At 40.1% G+C, this 20,548-nt stretch overlaps 1 protein-coding gene across 11 annotated transcripts in view; it reads right to left on the bottom strand.

Moving 5' to 3' along the window:
- DENND5B (DENN domain containing 5B) overlaps positions 1 to 20,548 on the bottom strand; it is a 203,489-nt gene that overhangs the window by 59,693 nt on the left and 123,248 nt on the right. For 5 of the 11 annotated variants that reach the window (XM_065566406.1, XM_065566404.1, XM_065566425.1 and 2 more), the window contains 5 exons: positions 14,775 to 14,962; positions 10,096 to 10,632; positions 8,357 to 8,588; positions 7,383 to 7,475; positions 4,989 to 5,139 (listed from right to left, as the gene is read on the bottom strand). In XM_065566406.1, coding sequence (XP_065422478.1) covers positions 4,989 to 5,139; positions 7,383 to 7,475; positions 8,357 to 8,588; positions 10,096 to 10,632; positions 14,775 to 14,962 — 1,201 coding nt within the window. The remainder of the gene's footprint in view (positions 1 to 4,988; positions 5,140 to 7,382; positions 7,476 to 8,356; positions 8,589 to 10,095; positions 10,633 to 14,774; positions 14,963 to 20,548) is intronic. The other 6 variants (XM_065566447.1, XM_065566421.1, XM_065566438.1 and 3 more) reach the window with 2 other exon arrangements.

The raw sequence follows: 20,548 nt of genomic DNA, 5'->3' as shown, positions 1-20,548 counted from the left end.
GAATATTATATTGTCCAGAACTCTGGAGCCAAGTAGGTGTTAGCTGAACAAAGGAAAAATGTCCTTCCCACCAGACAAGGACAACAGGGGAGGCCATGGGCAGGCTAAGCAACATCACACTCTGCAGCACTGAGGGTGCTGATTGGGAGTGAAGCAAAGAAATGAATTGCCTCAGAGATATGGGAGGGAAGAGGGGCTGAGCAATACAACAGAATTGTACTGCCAGTTAAAATGGAGTGGAGGATGGGCCTAGTCAACATAAGCTTCACAAATAAATGCCTGGGGAGAAAAGGGTTGGACCAGGAGAACTGCACTGCTGAGTATAACTGGGGCTAAGCTGCAGGCTGAACACATGGTCAGTTAAGCTTCGTCTGCTCCACAATTGCTAATTATATTTTAGCTAACAGTTGAAAACTGTAGTGTAGTCAACATTTGTTTCTAGATATGTTTATCACTAGGGTCCACCTGATGTCACTCAACCCACACCCGACTCCCTCCCTCTGGAAACCAGACACCATTTCTTGCCCAGAGAGTACTTCTACTTATAGAATCATAGGACTGGAAGGGACCTTGAGAGGTCATCTAGTCCAGTCCCCTTGTTCCAGGCTATTAAGCAATGAGATTTTTCTGGGACCACAAACATTTTCAAAAGCCAGCACAGCACAAAAGGAATATCCTAGAGTTAAACATGACTAGGAACAAACTTTTAGTTCAGGATCTATGCTACAATTTGCTACAGTGTTAGTTAACCCTGTGTTGTAACACAGGTAGAAAACTGTGGCACAGATATCTTTGGTGCTTTGAACCGAGATCCATGGTAACTACGGAGAGTTAATCAGCTCCAGTCACGTAGTGGTAGTGCTTGCCTTTCTGCCCAAGACACTAATTTAGTTTGCTTGTCAATACAAAGCAGGTTTTGTAGTAAAATTACCTTCAATTGGCAATAAGAAATTTGACTGCAAGAGAGATGATCTCTCTTGTATTTTGTTATGCCCTTTCAATTGCAAACTTAGCTGCTGCTGCCCAGGCCAAGGAGTTTAATTTGCAAATCAATCCTTGATGTACATACTGACTATTTTAACACACACATGTATAAATCTTCTGAAGACACACAGACTAGGTTGATTAAAAAAAAAAATCATCTGGGATACATCAAGCCACAAAGTTGGGCAGAAGAGGGGGTAAAAACCCATCATCAGTTAGCAGAAGGCACACACTGAAGGCCTTGGGCTAATCAAATCTGTGACATTTGACTATATGAGGGAATATGATAAACTCAAACTCATTTCTAAAACCCATGGGAACCTAAATGTCCATGGGTTTCATGTCAGAAAAATTATGTTTGGTTACTTGCAGAAGACATGAAAAGCGTTCCAAATTATCCAGAGGTGCAAAATCTTTAAAATAACATTTCCTACACGCACACCATACTGCTCATGTGAAATGTGAGGAAGCAGAAAGATGTGTCCCTTTGTTTATAGGAAGTTCCATTTACCTGTTTTTTCTCAAACATGCAATGTGAGGAGATCAAAAGTTTGCCATCTTGTTTGACATGGCTTCAGTCACTAAACAGGATTTCAATGGAAGAACTTTTAAAATACTCTGCAACTTCAAGGCCAAAAATGGCCTTAATATTCAATCACACTAAGCTAACAGCCATGCAGTGAAAAAACCTTTGAGGTAACTGCCAGTCTTCAGGAAGTAGCATCTCAGAAAGCCATAGAGAAAATTAGATTTACTATGGTGTTTCAGTCTGCAAGACTGAATTAACAGTCTACAAGAGTATACATCAGATTTATGCAGATTGGGAACTCTTGTCCTCTTATTGCTGATTTAGTAAACTTCACGTGACTGATGTTGTCACAAAGGTAACAGATAGCTTAAAGCAATACTTCCCAAAACACAGGGAACTTCCAGTGTGTGAAGTGAGTAAAATACAGATGTCTGAGTTTGCAGAAAGCATGAAACAATAGCTATGAGATATGAACTTCCCTTTCTTTTCAATGGGTGCCTACTCAGATGCCAATCACAATACACCTCTACCCCGATATAACGTAACCCGATATAACATGAATTCGGATATAATGTGATAAAGCAGTGCTCCGGGGGGAGGGGTGGGGCTGCGCACTCTGGCAGATCAAAGCAAGTTCGATATAACGCGGTTTCACCTATAATGTGGTAAGATTTTTTGGCTCCCAAGGACAGCGTTATATTGGGGTAGAGGTGTACTTTAAATGCCAAAATAGTTCACTGCTCAAAAGATGCAAGAAAGGAAGGCAGCAACACATTATGAAGTTCTACGCCAGTGTTTCACAAAGTGGGATGCGGATGAAGAACTAGCTGGGAGCAGGGAGTTGGAGGAAGGAAGAAGATAAGATGTGTAGGCCTTTAACACTACATTGTGGGGTTGCAAGGGTGTGTACGCGCGCATGTCAGAGCAGGAGGTGGGGTAAGATCAGAAGGGACCACGTGATTGTCTAGTTTGATTTCCGGTACAACACAGGCCATAGGACTTCCTTGAATTAATTCCTGCTTTGGGTCTAACAGATGTGCTTGAACTATACAGGGCCGCCCAGAGGATTCCGGGGGCCTGAGGTCTTCGGTGGTGGGGAGCCCCCGCCGCCGAAGACCTGGCACTTCGGCGGCGGGTCCCGGGGCGGAAGGACCCCCTGCTGCGGGTCTTCGGAAACGAGTCCTGGAGCGGAGGGACCTCCCGCCGCTGAATTGCCGCCAAAGACCCGGAGCGGAAGAAGCTCCGGGGGCTCGGGCTCCGTGAGAGTTTTCCGGGGCCCCCGGAGCGAGTGAAGGACCCCGCTCTAGGGGCCCCGAAAAACTCTTGTGGGGGCCCCTGCGAGGTCCGGGGCAAACTGCCCCACTTGCCCACCCCCAGGAAGCCCTGGAACTATAGCCTATCTTTTAGGAAAAGATTCAATTTAAGAAATTTCCAGGGATTGATTGTCCATTACAACCCTTGTTAAATTGTTCCTGCAGTTTATTACCCTCATTGTTAAAATGTGCACCTTATTTCTAGTGTGAATTCGTCTTGCTTCAACTTCCAGCAATTGTTAAACTTTGTCTGCTAGATTGAAGAATCTTCTCTTATCATAGTTCTGTTCCTTAGGCCTACGCCAGGAAATTCGGTTGGAATAACTACATTGTTTAGGAGTGTGAAAAATCCAAACCTCTGAGCAATGCAGTTAAACTGATTTAACCCCCTGGTGCAGATAGCACTAGGTGTATGGAAGAATTCTCCCACTGACCTAGCTACCACCTCTTGAGGAGGTGGATTACCTACACATGTGGAAGAACCCCTCCTGTCAGCATAGGTAGTGCCTTCACTGAAGTACTGCAGCATTTTAAGTGTAGACAAGCCCTTACATAGGTACTTACAGGCTGATTAAGTCACCCTTAACTTTTCTGTTTGACAAATTAAATAGATTCAACTCCTTGAGTTGTCCCTGATGAAGGCAGGTTTTCCCAATCCTTTAATCATTCCCATCGCTCTTCTCTGAACTCTCTCCACATTTCTCCTTCTTGAACTGTGGACACTAGAACTGGGTATTGTATTCCAGTAGTGGTTACACCAGTGCCAAATACAAAGGTAATATCGATGTTTATCAGTGACCTATCCTCTTTGTTATTTACCACTCCCTTAGTCTTTATGCCACCTACCAGTGATTACTTTATATTTTCTTCTAGGTCATTGATAAAAAAAATGTTAAATAGCATAGGGCCAAGTGCTCTAGGATCCCACCAGAAACGCTCCCACTCAATGATGATTGCCTACAGTTATATTTTGAGATGCATCAGTTACCCAGTTTTAATCCAATCGATTTGGGCTACATAGACTTTGATCATTCTACCAAGTCAAATGCCTTATAGACGTCTATTATGTAAACACTACTACCTTTATGAACCAAACTTGTAATCTCTCAAAAGAAAGTAAATTAGTCTGAGAAGATCTCATTTCCATAAACCTATGTTAACTGGCAATTATATTACCCTCTTCATTCTTTGTTAATCGAATCCTGTATCAGCCATCTCGTTATTTTGTCCAGGACCTCAGTCATACTGATTGCCTGGGTCATACTATTTATTTACCCTTTTTAAAATACTGGCACCACATTAGCTTTATTCTAGTCATCCTGAACTTCCCCCCAGTATTCCAAGACTTATAGAAAAATATCAACATTAATGGTCTAGCATGCTCCCCTGCCAGCTATTTAAAAAAAAAAAAACTCTAGTGTGCAAGTTATCCTGACCTGCTGATTTAAAAATGTCTAACTTTAGTAGCTGTTCTTTAACATCCTCCTGAGTTACTGTTGGAATGGAAAGTGTTTTATCAGCATTATCCTATGCTCTGAATACAAAATCTGGCTTTTCCCCAAATGCAGAACAGAAATATTTATTAACATTTCTACATTTTCTGCATTATTATTGACACTTCTACCATTTCCGGCTAGTAATGGCCCAATATCATTATTAGGATTTCTTTCATTCCCAATATATTCAAACTCCTTAATGTCCTTAATTTGGCTGATCATGGATTTCTTCTCATGACCTTTTGCTTCCCTTAAAAATTAATATACATTAAATGCCAGGACTTGTATGTAGTCTTAGTTCTGACTGATGGTCTAAGTAGCATTTTAAATTTATATTAAATCAAGGACAAAACTAAACAATACCAAGTGTGAGGTGGACCCAGTAAATATATGATGTGACCGAATCAAACAAAAAATGACCACTGAGTATCCATCTCAAAAACTAGGATTAGCCAGAGCTTAAAGAGCCACCATAAAGTCAGCTAGCTGTGAACTCAAAAGTTGCCACTTCAGAGAAGATAAAAATGGTGAAAGCTGCCCCAGTTTCATTGGGCTGGAAAGAAATACCCATAATTCCTGGCTTCTGTCCATAGAGTGAGTCAATCGTAAGAGAAACCTGGTTAGTAAAACATCTTCAGAAGTCCAGGAAATAATGAGGGGGCTTACTTGTTATTGGTAGGTCCTGTTGCCAGCACATCTGATTGCAACTTTGGGAAGAACCCTTGTTCGTATTTGCCTTGACCGATCTTCATATCAAGTAAGTGTGGGTGGATGGCAGTGTGATCAATCTTCATTAGCCGCTGTTCAATGGATTGGGCTGCAAAAGGTATGCATACATGAATAATTACTTTAGTGTCCTAATCTAAAGCATGCGCCACAGCAGGGAACTTAACCATGCTCTGATTTTGTGTAAGTTCTACAATGAATTAATTGATCATTTTAAAGTATCAGAGGGGTAGCTATGTTAGTCTGGATCTGTAAAAAGCGACAAAGAGTCCTGACGCAGTGGGTATTCACCCACAAAAGCTTATGCTCCAGTACTTCTGTTGGTCTATAAGGTGCCACAGGACTCTTGATCATTTTAGTTGCAGCAAGCAGTAAACTTTCTAAAGCATGTGTATATATTAATGTAGAGAAGGACTTGCATGCATCTTGAGGAGTTCCCTCTCCACCACAAAATTAAGAAACAATTTTCCTTTCCCCCACTCCACTCCCCCAAAACCAGCTCTCCCAGCTGACCCTATGGGACTGCTCAAAGGAAAGAGTTGCTGTAGTGGAGTGATGAGAGGAACATAACGGTCACTATGTAAACATCCTCCTCCTGCAGTACTTCTAGTCATGTCAGCTGGGGAAAATTAACGCCCAGAGCGTGGCATCAGAGTTCTAAAACTGAAATGCAGAATAGTGCAACACTAGGTTATTCAACCTATTGGCCATTCTACAGAGCAAGGAATGCAGTTCATGAATACACAGACTGACAGCTAATGACATTTTATTTTGCAGGAGGGGCAGAAGCACAGTGTGATCACAAGAACATCTCTCAAATGCTTCATTTATGAAAAATGAGGAAATGTTTGTGCTGTTATTTCATTTTTAATGTCACACTAACAGTTATTAGAACATGGACAGGTCCGTTACAATAATTCTTTAGATCTTGAAAAACTACTACTGACAAAAATGAAACAAGCAGGCATTTAGTGCAGACTACTGGTAACAAAAATATATTTGAGGGAAAAGCCACTTTGTTCCTTTTCTCAGCAACAACAATCAACCCGAGTCAATGGGTCAGATTTAACCATCTTTATCACTAAAACTTTTTATTCTAAGACTAGCTCAGTCACCTAAAGGCTAGAGTGCTGTGTTATTACACCAGAGGCCCAGGTTGTATTCTCAGTCTCTCCCCTTGGGCAGGCAGGATCTGGGAGGCCAAACTCTGGTCTTGGAAGTGTCCTCTGATTACAAAGTCATTCTCCTGAATCTAAATAAATGGTCACTGATAACCATTTCTGAAGAAAGTCCTACCCAATCCTCATAAGGATTAAGGATTGTTGGTGACTACCAGGAGGCCTGAAGAGTGGTGATTGTAATGAAGGGGAAAAAACGAGGACACCTCAAGGCTATGACAGGGAGGCAGAAAGACTCACCAGAAAACAAAGGGTGACATTGAGGCCCCATTGAAGTCAATGGGTGTTTTGCTATTGGCTTCAATGAAGTCAGGATTTCATCCCAAGTCTCCAGCAAAACGGGACCAAACATTCCAAACCAGTTAAACGTATTGATTCACCATAAGCGATGAACATGAATGGAGACATTTGTATTTGCCAAACACTACTTTGATTATTCAGCTCTTCACAGCCTCTACACTAAAGTAAATGGTTTTTTAAGTCAATGATTCTAAAGATGAATAAATATGCAAGATGGAGAAATTACAGCTGTGACCTAGACTATTTTGTGAAGAGCACATCCCATAGCTCTTATCCTACTTTAGAGAGTTGTGACGGAAAGGATGCTGATCTTTTGGTATTTTGTTATTAGAACATTTCTCAAACAGGGGTCCCCATCCAAAAGGGGGGAGGGTAACAAGGCTATCGTAGGGAGGTCATGAGATCACAAAAAATATTGCCAGGGAGAGCTGGGAGAGAAAACGGGTACAGCAGCCTCCACTTTCTGGCCACCTAACTCTGAAGCCAGCGCTGCGGCCAGCAGCTGTACAGAAACAAGGGTGGCAATACTATGAGTATGTTCCTATGAGTATGTACAGTAATTTGCTATCAGTTTGGGGGAGGGAGGGCTGTCACAACCTGAAATATTTTCAAAAGGGCCAGGAGGGGGCAGCAAAAAAAGTTTGAGAACCTCTGTATTAGGAACTATTGATTTTTTAATATTAATTTTCACTTAGTCTTAGTGTCTTCTATTGTTGATAGCACAAAATACTGGGAGGCACAAGAATGGAAGATTAAATGCCTGCTCTGAGGGTTCCAGAAATAGCTGGTTAGAGAAACAAGTGATTGGTGCTGGGTTCACGATTCATGTGACCGATAAAACATGAAGGAGACTTGCTATTACTATCATCTTGCTGCCTTTCACGATACAGAACATGAGGTTCCGGTGCCACAATATCAACAGAAATAAGTCGTTGGATAGATAGCCGACCTGCAAATTAGAACGTTTTTTAATCAAAGACGACATTCCTACTCTTCTTCTATAAGGTGGGAGAATGCTGAGTTTTAGCAACAGTTAAAAAGCTTTATATAAATTAAAACACATTTGAAAGTAATTTCTCTAACATCCTAATAGTTTTAGGGATACATTTCCGAAGCGATATGGCGGAATTTAGCTGCACAAATTCCCCAAACAACGGGTGCTGCATGGCTAAATCCCTATGTAGGACTTTGGGGGGTGGAGGGGAGAAGTGTCCTGTGAACATAAAGAATTAAAAATAATAATAAAATAAAAAAAAATCCTCTAGTGCACTGCACATTGTAGAGTGATACTACGTCACCAGAGCAACCAAAGGCTCAATTCGTAACCGTTTCTATTAATATTTCCCCATTTGGGCCCCTCATCCCCACCCAAAACAGAATTTGTGATTCAGTCCATTCAAAGCTGGCTCCTTATGAGAGTAGATGGAGGGGGAGTGCTGCCACAGACCTTGGCCCAGGAACTCAGCCTTTTTACCCAATGCTGCTCCTGACAGTGGCTGCCCGTCAGCTTATCCGAGCAACACCAAAAGCTGTTTGAAGTCAGGAAGAGAGACAGAGACCACAAAAATCTGAAACTCATTCTAAAATTCCATGAAATAAAGTCAGGGAGGAGAGGAGGGCGGCATGGGCTTACTCTCCCTACATCTTTAGGGTTTAAAAAAAAGCTTCAGTAGCCAAAACAGTGATACTGATAAGTACTGCTTTCACTTCAACAAGCCGCTCATCTCTCTCTCAAATGGCTGAGAATTAATTTGTTTAAAGGTCTTCATTCTCTCCATTGTACCCTTGAATTTTATTTTTGAAGTTGAGCATTGACAGCTCTGGACATACCTGCTTCTTTTAAAGTGCTGCATTTTTGGTATATAGATGTCCGCAGTGCAGGAGCCCTTACATTATACAGTCTAATTTTCTCAATTCTGGAGTCAAACACCCGCAGAAAGGGGTCCTTCTCTTCCCACTGGGACATAATCTTATTATCTATGAAGGTTGCAAACATCTGGGTTTCAATGAAGTGTGAGAGGAATGGCAGGTAAGGCTCAGGCTGGTCCGACAGAAAAGAAGCCTGCAATAAAGGATAGTTAATTAGTGCCGTATCCTTATTTTTTGTCTTGACACTTATTAAACAACCCCCTCCTATGCTATAGAACAGAGACAGAAAAGACCTACTAGTTCATGTATCCAAGAGTTCCCAAACATACTCACAGCGTGGATCCGGACATCTTTCTGATAGCTACAGTAATTACTCGTGTGGAGAAATACTTAGTGTACTGTTTAGCATCTTTTAGTGCAATTTAGCATCTGGAAACAGGAAGAGCCAGCATCACATGACATCTCATCTCCCTCTGGACCACTATCAAGTGCATACAGTTTGGGAACCTCAGATATCCTTTGTCTTCTTGTCGGCACACTATTGTGTTTACAAGGCTAATTAGCATCCACCTACTACCTATTTCTATTAGAGACAAGGAAACAACTGTTTGATACAAGCTTAAAAGTTAGATGAAGCTCCTGAATGCATTTATGCAATCTCAGGTTGTAAGGAAAGAAGACACCTAGGCTAGGATTTTTAAACCTGACTAAGGGAATCATCCGCACAACTTCTGTTAAAATTGAGCTGTGTGGCTAAATACTCTACTCAGGTTAGAAAATCTCAACCTGACAATCCACAGAAACAGACAGCATCGGTAGAAATGCTAGAGAAATTAGCCTAGTAAAATTTTTTTTTTTTTTTTGGAGTGGAACAAGCTACCCTCGTGACAAATACTGATAAGCTAAACATATTAGAGGCAGCATTTCTACTTTTTGTCAAACCTGACATAAAATCATCTTCATTTTTTCTTTGATGTTAATCCTCCTAGTGTCAGACTTAGCGTAGGATTTGGATTTAAAAAACAAAGCTGACGCTATAGGAGCACTACTGCTTACTTTAAAAAGCCACACTGAAATAAAGTGATGTGACTAGTCATTATATGTTTCTTTTACAAACATGTCAGATTTTCCTCATCCACTCTCCAACCTCTCTCAGCCTACTTTTAATTCTTCACAAAGCTAAAGTTACAATGCTAGGTTTCTGACATCATATCTTTTTCCATAGTTTGATATTGCAGAGAGAAAAAACAAAGTTTCACTGCAAAGCCACATAAGAAAAAAGGAAGTCTAGATGGAAAGCAAGGGAAGTACTGCTTTAAAAATAAAATAAATAATAAATAATAATAATAATAAAAGGTCACAATAAGAGTATTTATATTTTAAGTTTCACGAATGCATCTATTCCCACAGTACGAGAGTGCTTTTGTATCACTACGCTTTGAACAAAGTCACAGGTAATGCTCCATCAACTGCTTAACCACCAGCTAGAATTGTATTTGCATCTACAGGCCAGACCCTCGCTGATCGCTCCACTGACTTCAATGGAATTATGCCAATCTACACCAACTGAGGTTCTGGGCCTGTATATCAAAAGGCACAGGACTCTCTGTGGAGTGGATGAGCGATGAATGACTAACTAAAACGTAGCTATTTCACCCAACAGCAGTCAGCTAAGCTATGAGGCTTCTGGTTGTTTTTACTTTGTCAAAGTTTTGCATCTGTTCCCTGTTTGTCAGCCAGGACTCCATATCCTGTGCGGCTTGAATGACGAAGGCCTCATAATCCGCGAACATCTGAGTGAAGCGGTTGGCAAAGACCTCACGAAGCTGCACATTTAGTTTATAGTCCCTCAGCTCCTCTTCTTCACACTGCAGTTTTACGTCCCTTTCCTTCTCTGCCATAGGGGCTGTGATGGTCATTTTTTCTACCGTCACTCCCGTCCTCTTTGCTAGAGCCTGCAGACGGGCAATGGTTTCATTGCCTTTCAGCAACTCGTACATGTTGATGGTGTTACTGGGTATATTTCCGTTCTTCTTGTCATTGACCAAGTCATTAAGGACAAGATTCTTGAGTTTGGTGGCACTCTCACTGCAGTGCAGGTTACCCTCCGGAGGGATTCCAAACTGAAGGAGAACCTCAGAGATTTCCTGAATAAACTCCAGTTTGTTCGGGAACTGGGGAAGTTCCTCTGGCAGCTCTATGAAATGATTATCAATATCCACAAAGCACAAGTTAGCCTGAAAGACCAAAAATAAAAATAAATAAATACATAAATTACATATACATTTTTGAAAATGGGAAATTGGCTCCAAATTTATTTTTCAACCTCTAGAAAATAATCCCAGATGTTAGTTTGTGTTTTCCAACTTGATTTTTAAATCAACTAAACAACAAACAAAAAACAAAAACAAAACAAAACAAAAACTATACCAAGAGTGAGGAATTATTCCCACGTTGCCAGCTGGGGACATCCATTCTTACTATATTGGGTTTTAGTGCTACATAAGAGCAGCAGCCATATAGGAAAGTGACTTAGGGAGCCCACTAGCGTATGGCCTTACTGAAATAAATCTTGGGACTAACTGATGGCAGTACTTAAAAATGTGAGAGACTTTATCAAGGAGGTAGACTGCACCTCCTTAGAGCCATATGGAGGTGGGGAGGGGGTGAGCATGGTCTCATACGTGGAAAACATTTGGGGAGTCTTTGGGATAAAGGGACACCCCCCACACACACCGCCCAGACACTGCCGAGAGTCCCCCCATAGGGTCTATGAAAGAGGGGGGAAATATCACATTGCTCCCTCTGCCCACATGAACATTAGCCAGCCACAAGAGTCAATGTAGCTTAAGGCGTTAACTTCTCTGAGGATTCTCCCTGGCAACCACTCCACCCAGGGGAGTCTCTGGAGCTAAGCTACCAAGAAGTTGGGGTGGGGAGAGGATCCTGCCGGATCAGAGCCACAATGGGGGAGTACAGGGCCTCCACGCAGACCCTCGGGGATCTGTCACATTTTAATGGCAGCATTCCCATTGAGGAACAAAATTTGGCTCCCAATGTGTCATGCAGGGAAATTTTCATGATGATTTCCTCATGGAGATTTTCTATTTCCCTCACACAGGGATGATTTTGGACCATGGATTTTAAAACTGTGTGCAGTTATCAGTCTACTCTAGTAGACACTTTATTTCAGAAGCTTCATAGGGAGAAAATCCTATATCTAAATTAGTTACACTGCAAGTGCACCCTAAGGAATAATGGAACAATGAAAACAGTAACTGATTTTCTTCTCCTGAACTGCAGCTTGCATCTGAAATCCACTGCCTGTGACTTCACTGTGCTGAATAAAGCAAGTGCTAAAACAAATCAGTTTCTCAAGGGTACTACGTTCTAAAATGTTCCAGCCTGACGTAAAATCTGTAGAACAAGAGACCTACATATTCACAGGGTAACAGAAACATGTCCTTGTTAGGCTTTGAACTGATATTTAATTGGTCACCAAGACTCCTCTGGTTTCTCTAGTGCATCCTAAATGTCCACTCCATTTCTAACAAAATTATATTATATATTATTATGGGCTAATCCCCAGACCAGGTTAAGGAAATTAACTTTTCTTCCCCTTTTCTAAAGGGTTAATTTTCAGCAGGACAACATTCAATGCAACAACAACAAACCAAACCAAAAATAAAACCAAACCCCTAGAGTTACTTCAGAAAGTATTTTATTTCAAGGACATTTCAGATATTAATTATACATTAATCCTTTCTGTGATATTAAAATGCGCTGGTTAAAATAGAAAACCATGATAATAATGCACTATAATAAAGTTGGAACACATGCAAATAAAATTATTGCTCAGTATAAAGCAATCTACTTTTCTTAACATATGTATTTATGAAACGGTTAATGACCTGCAGTAGCACAATTCTTTCTATGCTCTTAGTTCAAAGACGGTCTTATCTATCAATATTGCATTTCAAAGGCTTTTTAATTTCAGCTCTGCATACGATTTACAAAATTTTAAAATGAGATTTGGGTTCAGAAATCCCTTAGGGTGTCCTGCTCACTTTCCTCTTCAAAAAACATCTGACGATTAAAGTAAATGCAGGGAGATTAGTAACCTTAAGAAGGCATGATGGCCAGTTGTTAGAATTTTATCTCTAATGCACAAATGGTTTATATTTAGACCAAGGGCTTGAAAAGCTGGCCCTTGGCCTGAACAATAAAGGGATGCTAAAGTGAACAGTATTTCATCATCACTCATGTGTTAGAGGATTTTCTGCTTGCTTTTTTTTTTTTAATCTGCATGAAGCCCAGATTCAAAATCTTCTCTATTAAATTCAAGGTTCTTCCCCCCCCATAATTGTTGATATACTGTATCAACCATGCACTATAACCATTTTTCAAACAAGATTAACCATTGCCCACATATAGAATGGGATAACATAATAAATCATCAAAAAATAAATACTCTTTAATATAGCACAGTTTAAAGCACAGCAAGTTTCACATGGTTAGGATACTTCATTTAAGAGAAGACTTATTGACAACAACCTTATTATCGTATGTAAAGAATCAAAGTCACTTCCTCTTAACACTGATCAAGGATCTTTATTATAAAACAATATTATCCCAGCACCGTTTCTCTGCTTCCAGCTCAGTGCAGAATTTCTGCCTAGAACATTTCCCAGCCCCATTCCTGCCTGGCTTCGTACTGAAGTACCCATCCTCAAGCACTTAAGGAACCATCTCTTGGTCACATAGAATATTAGGGTTGGAAGGGACCTCAGGAGGTCATCTAGTCTAACCCCCTGCTCAAAGCAGGGCCAATCCCCAACTAAATCATCCCAGCCAGGGCTTTGTCAAGCCGGGCCTTAAAAACCTCTAAGGATGGAGATTCTACCACATCCCTAGGTAACCCATTCCAGTGCTTCACCACCCTCCTAGTGAAATAGTGTTGCCTAATATCAAACCTAGACCTCTCCCACTGCAACTTGAGACCATTGCTCCTTGTTCTGTGATCTGCCATCACTGAGAACAGCCGAGCTCCATCTTCTTTGGAACCCCACAACCATGTTTGTACAGTGTCTGGTACAATAGCACCATGGTGACTAGGTGTTACAGCAACACAAATAAGTCTTGGGGGGGGGGGGGGAACTTATTTATTGTGAAGGAAAATCCATATAAAGCCTATCGACAGTTCAGAAGACAGGCTCTTTAACCTATTGTCATTCACTTCTCAATCACCACCTCAAATATGGCTCAGGCTGGAAGTAACCCAAAGTCACTACCATTATGATGGATATCCAGTGGCTTATTTGAAATGAATGTAGTGGTCTCCGTCCAATTCTTACTCAGACACTCCATTCCTACCATCACAGTCAATGAAGAACTCACTAGCCAGCAGTCGCAGAGAGGGCAAGGACTGAGCAAGTAGATCCTCTCACTGTCAGAGGAGGCACGCTGATAGGGCACTGGGGGGGGGGGGGGGGGAGGGAGGAGAGGAAGGTAAGTTTGCACTTTCCACAATGTATTGCATAGAGAGCTCTTCCATCTACAGAGCTGTCATTCGAGCATCTATAATAGTTACTAAATTCACATAAGTGTTTTAAAAAAGTACTCAGACATGCACTCATGCAGAGACCTTAGCTAAAAATATAACTCATTTAAGGCCAGGTGGGTGGTCTAGTTGCAGACCCAGCCTCAATTCCCAAAAGCTCATCCATAGGCAGGTAGGGTCTGGGAGTACAGAGGAAACAGCTAGCATATTTCATCTTGGGGGGGCGGGGGGGAAGTGCACATAAAAGGCCCTGTACCACTTAACAGCCATCCTTGCATCAATTCCAGTGCATTGTCCCTAAAAGGAATTCCATCAAGGGTTGTGACCTTGATAAATAGTTACAGGGGCAGCATATTTCACCTTCTCTGCTTCACGTGAAGCAGAGAAGATGAGGAACCTTCTGAGCTTCAGAGGTGCAAAAGTCCTTTTCCATACTCTCTCCATACCCACAAGCTGGTGGAAACGAGATTGTCAGAACATTCTTTTTTATTGTGGTCACTGACTTTTTACTTTAGTAAGTCTGTCTCTCTGGAGGAGCAAAGACAAGAGTTTGGTATTTAAAAAGATTAACAGCAATTGTTGAAGTCAGGCCCATGTGGACTAGTACTTGTGCAGGCTTTCCTATAGCATCTCTTAATTTTGTCCTGCAAGATTCCAGCCTAGAGCCTCTCCTAAGCAGAGACTTACCTGTGCCAAAGTGATTGTGGGCATTTGTTTATGTTGTGGCAGCTTTCCAATGGGGACTAGAGTGAATAATAATTAAATATTTTAAGTTGGGTTAGTAACACACAAAGATTGACAATTCCACGCAGTAGTTACCTCTTGAGGAAGTTCTAGTTTGGAACGGTCAGTTCCCTCTTTGGACTGAAGACCCATCAGGTAAGGGACAGGAGCATCAAGAAAATGTAGGAGAGAGGCAGGAAGGAGGGGAACATATACATGTTGCCACTGAAACGGGAACAGCAGTGTGGTGATCCCCTCTGCTACTGTCATCAGACGCTGATAATCTAAAGAGAAAGAAAAAAAGGCATTCAAGCATCTCTTGACTAAGATTTGAAATCAGTTTTGTGGAGATGGGAGCTATAAAGCAACTTAAGTATATTTTGCAATACTACAGATATGATTTTAAATAAGCCACTCTTTACTGCAACATTTTAAAAATACACCTTTTAAAAAAATATTACCCCAGCAAGAAATTGTTGCACACAGAACGCTGATATTTTATCTAGATCTGTTCTACCGTGACCTGAATCAAAACCAGTTCACTAAAAGGTTCACTCATCATAGTACAGCAGGGAAAAAATAAAATAAAAGATTTCGTCCAGTTCAATAGCAGCATAATCTTTGTGCAGGGGACATGAGAAGAAAGGAATGAACGGTATGGAAAAATTGCTGTCATATCCTTTTTCACTCACAACTGCTTAAGTTTTTTCAAGCATTTTCCAAGAGAGGAATCTAGATCATGCATTAACGGTAGTTTCCAGATGCTAACTCAGCCCAGCAACTGTTTTTAAGTAAAAACCTAGCGGATAAAACTCTAGTGAGAATTAAAATTTCAGAGAAAAAAAAAAAAACTTTCAGTGCATGCAGCCTACCTATGTTCTGTTCCTTTTTCAAATTCATAAGTCAGAGTAGAGAAAGTTTAGTCCTGTGTACTGTTCCTGTCCATAGACAGGTTTGTGCACTAATTCAAGTAAAATTTAATTTTAAGTCACCTATCCATGACCACATTTTAAAAATCAAGTTGGTAACTATTTAAACTTAATAGCAAGTTATTTTTTTCTTTAATATTCAAACAAAGTGATTAATTCAATGCCACTAGATATCCATTATATAAATGGGACAATCTAGGCTGTGCAGAGTAGTAAAGAGTGTATGCTGGTATCAAAGGGTTTGCAATGTTTATGGAAAATCTTCACCTGCAAAATTGTCCATTACCAACTATAAGCAAATGGCTATTGACTCATGAGAGCTGTCAAACTATATTAAACAGGCTTATTACTCCTCCCCCAGATTGCAGCAACTTCCAATTAAATAAATACTTCGTACTGCTATAGAATTTTCCTTATAAGAACATGGAAACACATGACAAAACTTAATAATTAAGAATGTCTTCTCATAAGGAAACAATAGGCAACTAAAAATCTTTTCAAGTGTACAGTCAAAAAAGCCCATTGCCACCAGACTCAGATTTGTGCCAGGCTCAGTTAATTTTGTATCTCTTCTATTCTCTCTACTTCACAGAAAAAGAATGTTCAAATCTCACATAGTCATGTGTAAAACCGCTCCTATAGTCCCACTGACTGACTATGGGCAGACAGGCCATCACTCTGATCAATGCCATTTGGTAAATAAGCCAACCACTGACTTTGAAAAGTATCACAATTATATCAGAAGCTCTGCCACCCTGAGACTGCATTGGCTTTGGGAGCTCACTAGCATGATATGCAAGAATAAGCATGGAAATACAATCTGAAACTTCATAATGTTTTCTTCCTCTTGTTGACATCATCTGTGGAAAAATAGCCTTGTTTTATTGAGGGTCACCTGGCTGGCAAAAGCGTATTTTCATTCCGTATTGCTAAGAGTCAGAATGTCTTAAAATATTTATTAGCATGAGGTTCAAAATTATGTCTCAAAACCATACCTACCAACACACTTCACAAAGTAAAAGTTTGGAGCTGGCATATTTACAGAGCACCTATTTGTGAATGTCTACCCATAAAAAGATACATATTTACGTGTCTGGAGTAGATTTTCCTCTATTCCCACTGTCCATTGTGTTAAGAAGCATTTAAAACAGTAACTTGTAACATTTAGTCTACCAGTAAAACTCAGTCAAGCCTCTTGATACATCACAAGAAGTTTTCTATACCAAGTGCAGTATTATGCAGGCACGTCATACACTTATTAATAATCATACAAGTTTTAGAGGTCAAATTTAAGGACTGTAGAAAATGCCAATCTTTTATGTAAAAAGACTTAGGGTATATCTAACCTACGGAACCTGTGAACAGGCTTGGCAGTCTTGATAGGTGAAATGACAGGCCTTCACGGAAAGTGCGTCACTGTCTCCACTCTGGGAGTATGGGGGAAGGGCAGATTCAGAGATTTGGGTTCTTCTGTTGCGGGTGTATAGCTGTCTTACAGACTTACAGCTGCTGCATTGGACACTTTGGACAGACTTTGTATACAACTAGTTGGGAGGGAAAGTGTTGTTTAAATAAAAGAAAGTTGACCTGGGAACTAGCCTAACCATTACCAGAGTTAGCAACATTTTCCAGTGAGTAGCAGCAAGAGGAAAAAAAATGAAAGTGCCCGATCAGCAAAACACAGGCCTGGTGGATGGAAGGGAACAGTCACAGACTCGTCTGCGAAATTGTTCTCTTAGTATTTCTTGAATTAGAAGATAAATATTTTATACAGATTTGTGTTCTATGTAAAATTTCTTTTACCCAGCAAGTTTCAGTGTATCAGTTATTTTAGTGAACTTACTATTTTCCTTTAAGAAAAAAAAAATTATATTTTCTTGAATGGTACTGAGCTATAGATTCATAGATTCTAGGACTGGAAGGGACCTCGAGAGGTCATAGAGTCCAGTCCCCTGCCCTCATGGAAGGACCAAATACTGTCTAGACCAGAGGTTCCCAAACTTATTTGGCCTACCGCCCCCTTTTCAGAAAAAAATAAATAAATAAATAACTCAGCGCCCCCCTTTTCAGAAAAAAAAATGACTCAGCGCCCCCCTGGAAATCTACCTTCTTTAAGCGAACAAACAGAAAGATGCAGTGACAAATTTGCATTCTTTTATGTACCTATATTTCTACCTACGTCCTACAATATAGTAAAGAAAGATGTGTTATTAGAATATCGCCCATGACATCAGGTATACAGTGGTTTTTGCGTAAGACGGCAAAAGAAAACCAAACTAAAATACTAATGAAACTAATAAACTGGGTTTTGTTCTTTGCTCAGCATTAGATATATGTATTTGATATTAAATTGTCAAATATCAAACTAAATGTATCAAGAAATAATGAATTTAAAAAATAATCAATATGCAATTAAAAATCAGTTAGTAGTTTTAATTTAGTTTGCCCTTATTTAAATAATTGTTCCTCATTAGCACATGCCTTATTTACCAATTAACACAGATGATTCGATAACTATTAACATTTATTTATATCTAAGTTTTTTACGATTTCATTCCCCTGTTTTCGTTAATATCGTAATAAAAAAATATGACAAATATATTGACTGTACACTTCAAATAGTACTGTACCGACACAAGCCTGCTACGATTTTATTATTAGTAAGCACTAGAGACACAGAAACGTATGGTAGATATGTAAGAAAATGTATAAAAATACTCATGTGTAAATTGCTGTTTTATTGAAACAATAATACAATTTGCTTTGTATGTGATCCCTAATCCGTAAAGATCGAAGGTATCGAATATGAATAAAAATTTTTAAATACTTATTGCACTATTGTTAACTGCTTTTTACACAATTCAGAAACAATCTAAATTAGATTTCATACATGTCGCCTATTTATAGTATCGTATTGTAAACAAGTCATTACATGCACATATTCCTGCCGATGCATGCTGGACTTCCCGACAATGCGCGACACACTCGCCTGCCAACACTTGCTTGTTAAAAGCTCTTGGCGGACTTGACACCTGATCGGTTATAATTTGTGAATTTATTTGGAAAATAAAGTAATCACTACAACTTTAACTCTATGTTACACAACGGATGAAACATGTATGAACAGTTTTTCAAAATTTTCTTATATTCTCTTCTTTCTTTATGCTTCCACTGCCCCCTTATTTTTATTCAACGCCCCCCCAATTGCACTCGAGGCTACTACTGCCACCCTGGATCATTCCAGCGCCCCCCAAGGGGCGGTATCGCCCACTTTGGGAACCTCTGGTCTAGACCATGTACCCTAGACAGACTGATTTTCATGCAAGTCACTTACTTGTTCAAAACAAGAACTAGGTAAGTTCATGGAGGGTAGGTCCACCAATGGCTGTTAACCAGGATGGGCAGGGTTGGTGTCCCTAGCCTCTGTTTACCAGAAGCTGAGAATGGGCGACAGGGGATGGATCACTTGGTGATTACCTGTTCTGTTCATTCCCTCTGGGGCACCTGGCATTGGCCACTGTTGGAAGACAGGATACTGGGCTAAATGTACCTTTGGTCTGACCTAGTATGGCCGTTCTTATGTTTGCTCAAGATTAATATATATTGGACCACAGAGACAGTATACTGAGAACCAAGATCCCTTTTAGGCCACAGTTATACACACAAGTTTGTTCTTCAGAATTATTTCCCCAAGCTTAAAAAACATACAAAAATATATTTAATCTTTGAGAAGCAATTACTCAAATCCTTCTAAAAACAACTTGGGAAATGTTCAAAATTACAGTAGGCAGAAACCGCCTGAGCTAAAGGAAGTTAATCTTTGTTTTGTCCACATATTCTCATGTTTAAATCCCTTGGAAGGCAAACGTACAAAATGGATTGCCTAGCTTTCTGCTGAGCCCACAATTTAATTCATCTCTCTCCAGCAGAGATCTTACGCCAGTAGCATTTTGTTACTGATCCTTGGGAAATTATAGCAACTACCACAGAATGTTATTTACTTGGAAACTGTTGGAAGCCCATACATTACATACACAAAATACTCTTGCCTCTCTGTAGTCACAAGTAAAAATAAAGTCTTGAGACAAATCTGATTTCCTAAACTATAGTGAATCTAATATGTCTGTTTCAAATAAGAATTTTTTGTATAAAGTCTTGTATTATAAAATGAAAGTTTTAGATCTATACTTTTCTTCTAGCTACTGAACTAGAGAGACCGTGTAGCATTGTGTTGCCAATTCAAATTTTTTCCCCCCCAAGTCTTGTGATATTTGGTGTGCTTCTTAAAGCGCCCCAGCTCCTGAATACAAGAATCTCAGCTTTAATTTTTTTTTTTTAAATCAAAGTTTCTAGTCCTCAAGGTTGTGGAGAACAGCTTAAAAATGTGACTCAAGCACAATTTAAAAGTTATAATGAGAAGGTACATAAAATAATTATTTTAAGTCTCGTGATTTTGGTGGATCTTGCTTATGATTTTTAAAATGGTTGGGGTTGGCAACACTGAAAGGGTTAACTGCAACATCCAGAAAGCCTTAACCTGAGTCCATGTGAGCTGCTTTGTTCCCAATGGCTAGAAGTGCCTGGGAATAGCAAAGGACATTGTTACAATGGGTGCCCTAGCCTTAACTTGTGTTTATATCTGGATTCAGAGTATAACAGAGGAGCAGCATGATAGCAAACACAGAGCTGTACTTGTTTCTAAGATGGTTAAGCTGATATATCGGGTCTCAACTTTTAATAATTTTGTGTGTCTCCAATACAAAATTAAATGTTCTGTTAAATCCTCTGTCCTCCTGCCACAGCTACTACTGGTCTCTGCCCGATACTGGGTGAATTTCTGGTGGGCTCTCAGGCCCTCCAGCCCTGAATTCCAGCTAACAAACCTCCCCGCTGCAGCCAGCTCCCAAGCTGCTGCCTTCTCCACCTGTAACGCTTGTTCTT

Source organism: Chrysemys picta, chromosome 1 (genome assembly GCF_011386835.1).
Source record: "Chrysemys picta bellii isolate R12L10 chromosome 1, ASM1138683v2, whole genome shotgun sequence".
Classification (NCBI taxonomy): domain Eukaryota; kingdom Metazoa; phylum Chordata; order Testudines; family Emydidae; genus Chrysemys; species Chrysemys picta.
Note: the sequence above shows the minus strand (reverse complement) of the source record. Positions and strands in the feature narration are given on the sequence as shown.